The following is a 12,450-nucleotide window of genomic DNA, read 5'->3' as shown; positions in this document are numbered from 1 at the left end:
ATAAATAAGCCTTTAAAGATGGAACAGTTCATGAAATAACGTGGAAGGAAAAGCAGGTCAGTGTGGCTGTTCGTGGCCTTTCCATAAAATCTGTGAAGCGCAGCTATTGTTCACATCAAAAAGGGAAAGGTCATCACACTATCGACAATTGCAGCATTTCTTCCAAACCTGAAACATGAGTGTTAGTTTAAAATTCCCTGCTTTCCTCATCCTCCTCTTCCATCCAGTCAGCAAGTACTGCCTGTTTTGTCACCTAAACAAGCACTGAGTCCTCACTCCTTGCACCCATCCTCAGCTGTGCATTGATTGAGTCCTCACTGTCACTTGGCAACGCTGTTGCATTAGTTTGAGAGGTAGTATAACTTGGCAGTTAAGTGCATAGACCAGGGCTGAAATTCGCATTCTGAATGTGTTCTGATTGTGCAAATGGAGCAATTTCTGAACCACTCTGAACCTCATTTTCCTCCTCTGAAACAGGTTTTGTAATATAAGTAGTTTTGAAGCTTCAGCAACCCAAGATAGATGCTGTATGGGACAGGTGGTAAATTCTCAGCTTTTCATAAGTCTTGAAAACCACCTTAATCATCTTTTGTAATTAATTCTCCATACTGCCACTAATAAGATCTTTCTATAATGCAGGAGTAGTTCTTTTCTTGTGTGGGTTAAAGTCTTTCACTGGTGGTTCTTTTTTATTACTATTTTGTTTTATGATACAGTTTCATAGGCTCTTGGGTTGCCTGTGCCCTTTCTCATGGTCCTCCCCCCCAGTGATTTCCTCTCTAGTTTTAAAATGGGTGTCCTTCATGAACAGTCATAAGTCCATCATGCTGTCATTGAAGTGATTCCTGACAATGTAGGCATGGACAATATCAAAGAGTCCATTATTATACTGTTAGGATATTTTCATGTCTTTCACTGGGAGCCCATATTTGGTGTGTCTGCACAGACATACAACACTTTGTCTTCATATCTGAACATACCAGTTTCTGCTGCAGTTTCATTATATATCCCTTAAAATATAGAGCCAGGGGACATAGTCCACAACAGGGTGAAGAATAATGAATTTTCATCCACATGAAGTTAACAGACATGCTTCAGCAATATTGATGCATTACAAGAGTGATGAAAATGGGAATTAAAATCTTCTTGTAGGAATAGATGCTAGTGTATGACCCTGGTGGCACTGAAGGAATTACAATAAAACTAGAACTTTATTACTCATGAAGTATAGCAAAACAGTATTGAAAAGGACATTCACAATCCCAGGTGTTTACTAGCAATTTCTCTCTTATGGATGATCAATTAATGAGCCACAAGGACTTATTGGGAGAGATACAAATTGCTAGAAAGTGTGAAAAGGTAAGATTCACAGCAAAAATAATTAGATTTGACAACACAAAACTGCAAAATGAAACAAGAATGAGCCATTCCATAAGAAGATGAGCAAAACAACCCCTGGCCAAATTAGCATTGAGCGTCACCTCACTGATTGTTCTACTAAGAATCAAGTAGAAGTCCCAGAAGAAACAAAACGTGGTGCCATGGCCAGCACCTTAACTGCTTACTTAATATCAGCATGGCTTGACGATAGGTGTGGGCGTTGATTGTTTTTTTAAGCACCGTGCTATTTAGAACTTCCGACAGAAACAGAATAAAAATAAAGGCCCTTCTCTGCCCTTCACTCTAGGCAAACCAGTTGAAATGATTTGTTGTGTATACTTTTAGATTTGTGTGTTTTGTGTGTTATTACACTGATATGTAACTAGTGACAATACAAATAACTGCTTTTTAGACAAGAAAATTACTACATCCTGTGTGCTTGTCCACTCCTGCTTTCTGTTTGCCGTAGCTGTCAGCACCTCAGCAGGTGCTTCTTTGATGGCTACAGTGATTTCGTTTTTGAGGTTTGGTTTTTCTCCATTTAAAATTGGTTTTGTGTGCTGTGGTAGAAATTGAGTTTAACTATTCTCCCCAAGTGGGTCGTCACATGTGTTAATGTCACTTTTCTCAAGTTTAACCACCAATTTTAGCTTTTTAAGGAACATAAATAACTTTTTAAACAAAATTTAAAAATTCAATTATGGACTCTTTCATCAGTAATGGAAATGGTTTTGCTTGAAACCTTTCATCATGAATTCAGAGACTAATTGCCGAACACTGAAGCCAGACATCCTTCCACCATGGCCCTGGGCATCTCATTTATGAAATGCATGTAACAACACCTACTTCACAGGGATTTTACGATGCCACAATATGTATGAGTAAAGTGTTTTTAACACTATCTGACCCAGTGTTCAATGCTTGTTGGATAAAAGGCTTCTCTATATGGCATGGAAAAGAGTTACTTGGGTGCTGTGACTGGGCTTGTTCCTTAGTCTTCATTTCTGTTCCTGAGAATATTGCATCCAACATTAAGCTCTTTGGCTGTGACAGCCAGTGTTTAATGGCTCTTCAGAGGGCTCTGAATTCTGCAGAATATCCAGATGAAACAAAAACTCAGACTCTTTTTGCTTCATCAAGTGCTGACAAGGCTACCCTACTTGTACCCTGGCAGGCTGATTCTCTGCTTTATAGAGGTTTGCAGACATATGCTGTCTCTGGTTGTGTTCATTGCAGGAAGGTATTGTCTCACACTCTGCAACATTTAAGTTCTTGTTTACTCTACCATACCATGATTTATTCTCTAAATTGAGTAAAGCAAAGTGTTGGCAAACAGTTAAATTCTGCAGGGTCTGGCTGTTTAAGTCACTGTCTGAGTGTATGACATTTCCTGTTACCTCACCTCTCACATTGAAAAGTTACATTTCAGCTGCTTTGGAGATATCTATCGGACAAATCAAGGTGTGGAAGATGCTACTAAGATAAAAATGAGAGTTGTTTGGCATCCTAATAAACTTGTCTTCTTCTGCACATGTGACTATGAACATCCTGAAAGCTGTCAGGAAAGGGTTGGAAGTCAAAGGCATCTGGTCTTTGCCTGATTTGTTGTCCAATATCTGTTCCCATTCTTTGATGGCCATGATTTAACTGTATGCCAAAGTTCCTCCATTTCTTTTAATGTTGAATTAATGTTTTGCCTGCCAGCTTGTGCCAGTGAGTAAAAAAGCATACTTCCAGGCACTAAGGTGGCACACCAGCTATCCGAGACTGCACCAGTAGCTAGTGTTCTGCTGGAGTTGAGGCCCACCCACAGTCCCCAGGCCAGAGGAGGCCACGAGAGAATCATTACCAAACATCTGTCTGCCTTTGTCACAGGGTTCTCAAGGGCAGAGGGAAAGGCCCTGAATTGCTCGCCCACATCTCACAAGTGTCTGGGAGCTGTTCATTCTGCACATTTTTAACTTTACCAATGGAAAGATCTGCTGGTACAAGAACTTAATCATGGTTGCTCTCACATGCTGTACTTCGTAAAGTAATTTTGCCAATAACCTATCTGCCTTTCCTTCAGTGGTAGCATGTTTTCTATGTAATGCTATGACTCATTTTACAAGCTTTTAAAATAATAACATAATTTGTACTTGTTTTTGTTACAAGGTGTGGAATTTTGAATAATGCTTCTTCTCCATGCTTAGTGACAAAATAAATCAATTTGATACTAGAAAATATTACTTTGTACCTGTTCTGGGAAAAGAAAAGGACAAAACAAATTCACCTTTGTACCCAAGCACAGGGCATTTCTTTGAGAATGCCCTTGAGGCCCTCCATGGCCTTGTGCCAGGTTTTGTTTTGCCTGTCATGTTGCCAGCTCTGTCCCCTTGTGTGGGACAAACAGTTGGCAGGCTCTCTCCCTTGAGTCCTGATGTATGTCCTGCTGCTGTTGGCTGTGTGACCTTGGAGGAGTCTCTGCCTAGTTGGGCTTGCACTTACTTCTCTGTAATGATTTTCAGTTCTATGAATCTTATGATTTTTGAATTTGCTTTAACTGTGATTCTAGTTCACTTTTCTCGTCATAAAATGTGGTTTTATAAGCACAGATAACAATCATGTTCATAAAATATTTGATTTTTTTCAAAAGCAGAGATTGCAGAAAATCTGTCAGATTGTGAATAGGTCATTGAACAGACTAAAGGCTGATGAATGCAGTGATAGTTCTCACTAAATGTTGCCTTTCCCAGTGTTAGAATCAATGTTTTCACTTGAAGTCTGTCATGGAGTGCTTACAGCACAACACGGTATTCCTAAGTATTCATTTGAGGAGCTGTTTTGAATGGCAGATGCAAGAAGCCTTAATCATCCAAGTTTATGTGTGAATTGTTACTGGCATCTTGAATTTATTATTTCAGAATGATTAAAAGGGGCAATACAGTTGATACAACACTGCTACTTCCATATCCTCAATTTTGCATGTATGAATTATTGCTGGTATCTTGAAAATGTCTTTGAGTTGTGATTCGAAGTTATCATCTATTCCATAGTACTACTTTAACCCTATTGTCAATTTTATGTAAAAAAAATTCTGTCAGTTTCTATGTCTTTCCACATTTTTGAAATTTTAAAAATTTCTTTTCACTTTTTAAAAAAAGTTATTTGTTTACTTATTTGTGTATATATTGGAGAGCCAAACAGATGCAGAGATTACTACAAACAGAGCTCCCTCCCACTGACTAACTTCTCAGTAGCCCACAACGGAGAGGGCTGGACCTGAGGAAAGCCCGGGCTCACATGTTGGTGGCAGGGATGTGACTAGTCAAGCCATCCCCTGCTGGTGCTCTGGCTCCGTACTGACAGCAGTCTAGGAGTAAGGAGCAGAAATGGGCTTTAAACCCAACTGCTCTGGCACAAGGTGTGGCCGTTCCAGCTTTCATTGATTTGCTAGGCCAAACGCCTGCCCCTTTCCACGTTTTTAATTGAACACTCCTCCCACTCCTCCTGCCCAGGAGTCTATTTTTCTCCTTTGCGTGTCTTTCACATTGTGTGTGTATATGTAAGTGTGTGGTGCTTTCAAAGTTAACTGAGAAATTTCAAAACAGCAAGCAGGAGGTAGTCACAGAATACTTGTGAAATACAGTCTGCTGGAAAACACAGTAGATGTGAGAAGAAGGCTTGGAGAGCTAAACACACACATGACATTTGTTTTTGTAAAAATAAAATATTCTTGAGAAATCATTCATTCTTGCTGTTTCATTTTTGGGTTTTGTCATCTTTTTAAGTTCTCCTTAGAAGCTTCCAAAATGATCTGCGAATGTAAGAAAGTTCATAACAACATTATACAAGCCAATTCATCAAGATTTTCAGAAATTTGGTATTCATATGTAAAAGGCATGCAGTTTAGAAAAGGTTTGAACGTGCTGTGGTGCTTGCACACAGTGTAGTCTCATGCAGATTAGGAAAGAAATGCAGTCATAAAGAAATTACATGGCATGACGTTGCAAAGGCATGCAAATAGCCTTGTACAAAAGAGCATGTATATGATGTGTTCTCTGCTGCATGTGAAGTAATGAAAGATAAATAGTCCTGTAGCACAAAATAATTTTGCAGGGCCCAGTGCGGTGGCCTAGTGGCTAAAGTCCTCGCCTTGAACCCACCGGGATCCCATATGGGTGCTGGTTCTAATACAGGCAGCTCCACTTCCCATCCAGCTCCCTGCTTATGGCCTGGGAAAGCAGTTGAGGACGGCCCAACACCTTCGGACCCTGCACCCACATGGGAGACCTGGAGGAAGTTCCTGGCTCCTGGCTTTGGATCAGCGCAGCAGTGGCTGTTGTGGTCACTTGGGCAGTGAATCATCGAACAGAAGATCTTCCTCTCTGTCTCTCCTCCTCTATGTGTATCTGACTTTTCAATAAAAATAAATGAATCTTTAAAAAATATTTTGCAAGAAAGAACTTGAAAAGAGTAACACAGTGAAGAGGATAACCTGTCAAAGGAAGCGTAGGAAATGGGATGGAGAGGATGTGGGATGGAGGTGAGGCACCTTTGAATTCCTGTTTGGGATAATTTTAAGTTTTGGGAGCATATTCATGCTTCACATACTAAAATCTAAGTCATTAAGAGTGGAAAACAAATAGAAAAAGTAACTCAGTTGATTTTAAATAAATACTGAATTGATGAAAGGGAAAATGGATCCCAGCATCATTTGAGCAAAGATATTAACCACATGCCCCATTCTTGGATGACAAAAAGGGAAAGGAAATGCAACCAAATATTGAACTCTTTTAGTAGTTTTTAAACTAGTTGTCTTGATAGAACAGTTCTAATGCTATAAGAGATATATTGTAGTATTTAAGAGGAGCACGATTGTGTTCATTTTGTCAGAAGGAAAATGCAATACATGATGTAGGCTTCTGAAGGCAGATAAGAATTCTCTGCATGAACTTAGTGATTTATGGAACATGTTTATGTTTATGTATTACATGGTTGTATGTAAGCATGCATTTTAATGTAACTATAGTGAAGAAATTGGGCGTATTTCGATTTAAGTAATCAGAATTGGTATCACCAGAAAAAAAGGACAGCTTGACATTCTTAGGATATGGTACCCTGAGGTGGACACATCCTCGATGTAGCATTCTGGCAAGTAATGTACAATCCTAATCTAATCATGAAGAAGCATCAGACAATTCAAAACTAAGGAATAGTGGCAGGGGAAAATTGGGAGAGGGCTAAGACTAACTTTTTAAAAATAAAATAGTGCTATAAAGACATGCAGCAGATGTGTTCTAGATTGTTGTTGAATAGAAGGGCCTGTTAGCTAAATTTATCATCTGATCCCATATTGGCTCCTGTTCCTGTGGTGGGGTTAAGGATGGGCAGAAAGGAGTGTTAAAAAGCACACATTTGGAAAAATGGAGAAAATTAGGAGTATGCATGAACAGTTAGTTAAATGAGTTGTATAGATGCTGGATTTGCAGACATTGGTAACTGAGCTGTGGTAATGTAAGGAAGTGTTCTACCCCAAGAGAAAATACCACTGTTCCTCAGGGAAAAAGTGTCTGATACTTAGGTGTAAGTGAATATCAGTGGTTCATAAAAATATACATCCTCTCTGCAAGAGATCTTCAGAAAGCTTATGGAAAATGGGCTTATAGACATAGGTTTCAATTTTTTTTGCACTAAGAACAACTTTACAATGTAATTTCCATGGCCATTTGCACTCCACTCATACAGCTGTGTGCACACACAGATGTTTGAGGCCGCGTAAGAATAAAGGATAATGCAGAGGAGGTGCAGTGCTCGCCATAAATGTGTCTGGGGAAAGCCTGGTTGCAATGATGCCATGCTCTGTTTTGTTCTGGCAACTTTTCTTTGAATTTGACACTATTTCCAAATGAGAAAAATTCCTGAAAAGAATATACTTCAAGCTAAAAATAAGCATTCACATGTTAGACAGCATTAACTAGTAAGACATTCTGTTACAAAGCAGCTCCAGGCCTACTAGGACTTAATCCTGGTAGTCATTTTCCATTAAGAGACACTTATTTGCAATTAAGAACCATTTGACAATGGATAATGCTGAATTTGTAAAAAAGAAAGAAAGAAAGAAAATGAAAACAGCTGCTTCAAACTTATGATGATAATTCAACAAAGTTGTGGAATGCAATACCAATTTTAAAGAAAATAATGCATGGGGACAAGTCCATTGTAAAGAAAAAAATTTAAAGTAACTTTAAACATTAAAAGGTACCCGAAAAGAAATAAATAAGTATTTTGTGCATCTATGTGGAAATCGAAACAAATTCTTTTGTCAAATGCTCAAAATGATTAGATTAATAGGAGAGACCACAATTTCTATATTAGTAAAATCAGTGTGGTATAGGTTGATCTACAAATAGAGATTCATTATAAGCAAATAAAACTGTGTGTGCTGGGCAACTAAGTAACAAAAATGTAGTAAGATGTCCAGAAATAAAATATCAGATCTAAGGGAACAAAATATGAAAAGGTGATTTTCAAATCAGCTCCAGCATGCATAATCCCAAGAGTTCCTTGGATATTGTTTTCCTATTGGGAAAAAAAATAGGTTTTTAACCTCACATCACGGAACTATCAATTCCAGTTGTGCTGTGGATTTAAATATGAACACAATTTCAATACTTTTAAGAAGTGTGAGGAGAATATCTCTTACCTCCAGCGCAGAACTACTAATTCTTGTTGTGCTCTGTGGATTTAAATATGAAGGGCACAACTTCAACACTTTTAAGAAGTGTGAGGAGGGTATCTGTGTTGTGTTATGATTAGGAAGGATCTCATAGGCAGGATGTGCAGAATATACTGGAAACAAAATTCTTCCTAATTTTCAAATTTTATTTCATTTTTGACAATTTATGATCATAAATAATTGCCAAGTGATGTATGTGAATATAATGTAGAATTATCGAACCATGCTGATTAACATATCAAATAGCTTAGTAATTTTCATTTATTGCTCTAGCTACAACTTTATTCCTTTTGACGCACATCTCCCCATTCTCCCACAATTCAGCCTGGTATGAAAACCATTCTTCCTTCTGCTTCTACGAATTTTAGATTCTGTGTAAATATGACACTTAAATTTTTTATGTAATGTTATAAGGAAATATTAATGGCTAAATATGTTATGTACTTTCCTAGGATCAGTCCTTTCCAGAATATGAAAATGGTTTTCAGATTGGAATGAGACTGGAAGGTGTTGATCCCCGACATCCATCTGTGTTCTGTGTGCTTTCTGTCGCTGAGGTAAGAGATGACAGTGTTGCCTGGGCTGACTGCAGTGACACAAACTCAACTGTCTCATAACAGAGTTTAGTACTGTCTGTCATAGCTAAGTGCCACTGCGTTGCGCATTTATGTTAGTAAATGATGGGTGAGAATGCTTGCTAGTACATTTTTATTTTTGTCTTTAGATAGATTTTCTGAATTAATGGGCAAATAGTTTATACCTGAGGCTGATAACAATATTTGAATACTTCAGTGTTGTTTTGATTTGCTAACAGTGGTGTACTTATTTATGTTATAATAAAACTAGTGAGAACGTGCATGAATACCATTCAGTCATGTGAATTATACATTCATGCAAATACATACGTTTTATGAAAATAATATAAAGAGCCATTGATGAAACTCAGTGGCTTATAAATGAATTTTTAATTATGCTTATGAATATTCATTTTCAGTGATTAAATTACTAAGATCTCTATTTCTAATAATATTGATAATAAAAGTCACATCCCCCTACTTTGCAAATTGATTATAACTATTAAACTTTTACAGCATATCTAGAGTATGTGTTCCTGTTTTACTCTTTTCATTATTGAGTATGCTGGATCCATATATTAGACTTGAGACAAACCATACCCATACTGGTTTTTCTGAATGCTTTCACTTACACTGTCAAGGAAGAAAGCAGGAAATAGAGTTTGTGAAGAAAATATTTGACAGGTATTGAGTTGATAAACTGTAACTGAATGAATATTTGAATGATCCTCAGAATTCAAGATTAAATTAAAAGATAATTTTTTTCTAGGAGGCTGTAGATATCTGGAAAATATTATTTTATCGTCATTTCATTTTAATTGGATGTCAGTTATAAAATGTGGATTTTTTAAGTTGTATTTATTTTTATTTGAAAGACAAATTTTTACAGAGAGAGGTCTTCCATCTGCTGGTTCACTCCCAAAATGGTCACAGCAGCCATAGCTGAGCTGCTCTGAAGCTGAAGGCTAGGAGTGTCTTCTGGGTCTCTGCTTTGAATCCTGGGTTATCTCCCACTGCTCTCTCAGGCCGCAGTCAGAGAAGTATCGGAAGTGGAACATCAGGGACATGAACTGACACCCTTATGGGAAACTGGTGCCACAGGACAGAGGATTAGTTTGCTGTGCCACCACATTGGCCATTGTAAATTTGTTTTCTAGTGAAAATATTTATATAGAACAAATGTCTTTTACATGTTGATAGTGCTGACAAAAATATCCATTTTTGTGGCTTTTGTATCTACTTCAACAACACTTATTGAATGATTACTAACATTTCACTTTGCAGGTGTGTGGTTACCGTCTAAGACTTCATTTTGATGGTTATTTAAGCTGCTATGATTTTTGGACTAATGCTGGTTCTCCTGACATCCATCCAGTGGGGTGGTGTGAAAAAACTAAACATGAACTGCACATTCCCAAGGGTAAGCCAGGATGCATTTATCAGAAACAGGGCCGGTGGTTATTTCAGCTTTGTTTTAACAACATTTTGTGGAATACTAACAAGACAGCCTGGTGTGAATTGATTTCCAAAAGCAAAACTTGAGCCACAAGAGCTGTAAGGCCACACTATACCATCCCTAGAAATAAATGTCTTAGAAGGAAAGCATCAAGACTGCTTCTTTAGTTCTGATATTCTGAACTAAAGGGGGAAGAAATAGAAGATTATGAATGCATTTCCTCTTGTGTAAAGTTTATGAAACCATATAAGGAAAGGGAATTAATGATCAGATCATAGTTGAAATAGGATGTCATACTTGGTCAGGGGCATTGCATGGAGATGACATTTGATTTACTGCCAATCATTAGTTTCAAGCTTAGGAATCACACTGAACATGGATCTAGAACAAAACTCCCCTATCTTCTTTTGATAAGAATTAAAAATCTCAGTTTTGCTTATACCCAGTAGAAACCTGGGTTTGTGAGGTATGACCCAACCCTTTTGTATGTTCTGTGTTCATATGAGGCGAGGATGTGATCAGAGAGATGCTGATGGGTCCCTCTCTCTGAATGGGCTCCTGCTGGCAGCTAGGCATTCCCATGACCCTGCAACTGTGGTCATGATAGAGTTGCTGTTCTTCGTAATCAGCTTGGGTTGTCCACTGGGATTTACCCCCTTGGCGGCTTGTTGCAAATTGCTTCAAGGTGGCTGGCTTTCACGAGAGCTGGGGACAGTGCATGTACTCAGTGGGTGCTGTGGAGGCCTTCCTGTGTGTTGGCACTGGGACTGGAACTGAAAATGAAGCAAGCAGCCTCTGTCTCCATGTGGCTTTCCTTCTAGAGGATGGAGAGTTGGGGAAGGGCCATTCTCCAGAATACAGGGTGAGCAGAGGTACAGAGCAGATGTTGGTCTCTGTGACGGCTTCCTCAGGAGTGGGAGCAATTTCATCTTATCTTTCTGGAAAGCTTTCATGGGGGTGAAACTATCTTTAAACCACAGGGGTACCACAGGGAAGTCAGAAAATTATTAGGCAAAAAATGTATAATGGGAAACCAACCTTTACAGTTTAAATTTAGTATATTAAAAAATTGAAATTATCAATGTAAATCTTTAGTAGTCTGCTAAGGATATTGAATGTATGGCAGAAGACTGGATAATAATAATATGCATGTGGTTACATTTTGGGATATTTTGAATAATCTGCACTTTTTTAGGTTATAGAAAAGATAAATTTGTTTGGATGGATTACTTGAAAGCCTGCAAACTGCAAAATGCACCCAAGAAATTATTCAGAAACAGAAGTTCAGTAAGTATTTTTTTCCTCAGTATAAATCATATTTTCCCCTGAGCTTAAGTACTTAAAATTCACTTCATATTATGTTGAATATTAATTTTTAAGAAATTATGAAAACTCTGAAATCTTCCTGTGACTTTCTTACTTAACTTATCACAGTTTCTTATGTGTGTATCTTTTTTCCTCTCTAAAAGTACAATTGCATGTTACAGTTAGATTGGGAAAGTTGAACATTATGTATTTAAAGCCTGCTAAAATTTAAGATATGTTTTCCAAATGATTGCTTTTTCACTTGCTGTCAGTGAATTGGTCTTTTAGACTTAGTTTTGCAAACACTAGCTATCCCAGATAGGATGTTAAGATGCCCAGTGTAGATCTATCAAGGAACTGCAGAAAGTCCAGCAAACTCATACTACCTGACAACTCCATTTTTCACAAACTTTTTGTGGCAAGCATTTTGTCTGGATATAATAGCAGGGTTATGAGGAGTGGGGTGTAGCCATTGGTTTGCTGTTTGTGTTCTCAGGATCCAAATGCACCAGAGAGGAAATTACAACCTGACTCTCTTTGCAGTTCCCTGGGTTTAACAGAGAGGCCTGCATGATAGGGAGTGGGCAGGAGCTGGTCAGCAGCCTGGGTCATCAGTCAGCTCTGCCACCTGCAGGCCATATCACTGTGCAGGCCCCCCATTGACCATGAACTTCACTTTCCCCTTCTTGAAATTGATGTTGTACAATTATTATATGTATTTCATAGAACGGCATCAGGGGAAGGGAGCCATTGAAATGTGAAACGGCTTTAAAAATAGAATGTGCTAAAGGGAAATAGCAGGCAGGGTTCAGTGTGGATAGCAGAAGAAATGGAAAAAAAATTTCTTTCTCTAGTCCCCAGACACTGTGTATATGCCCTAAATTCTAGGACTGGCTAGTTACAGCTGTATCAGAGTGGGATTTGTATATTCTAAATTACAATTCGTAGTATTTTTATACTAAATGAGTAAAGATTTTGAAGAATGCATTTACATTTTTAAGTGTAATTTTATTCAT

The 12,450-nt window shown here is 38.0% G+C and overlaps 1 protein-coding gene across 1 annotated transcript in view; it reads left to right on the top strand.

The window, feature by feature from the left end:
• Window positions 1-12,450, top strand: part of L3MBTL4 (L3MBTL histone methyl-lysine binding protein 4) — a 391,255-nt gene that overhangs the window by 104,094 nt on the left and 274,711 nt on the right. The window contains exons 6-8 of the mRNA XM_058677030.1: window positions 8,551-8,655; window positions 9,958-10,093; window positions 11,325-11,416. Of these exons, the coding sequence (XP_058533013.1) occupies window positions 8,551-8,655; window positions 9,958-10,093; window positions 11,325-11,416 (333 nt within the window). The remainder of the gene's footprint in view (window positions 1-8,550; window positions 8,656-9,957; window positions 10,094-11,324; window positions 11,417-12,450) is intronic.

The sequence above is a fragment of the Ochotona princeps genome, chromosome 18, assembly GCF_030435755.1.
Source record: "Ochotona princeps isolate mOchPri1 chromosome 18, mOchPri1.hap1, whole genome shotgun sequence".
Lineage (NCBI taxonomy): Eukaryota > Metazoa > Chordata > Mammalia > Lagomorpha > Ochotonidae > Ochotona > Ochotona princeps.
The sequence above is the reverse complement of the archived record's forward strand: the minus strand, read 5'-3'. Positions and strand labels throughout refer to the sequence as shown.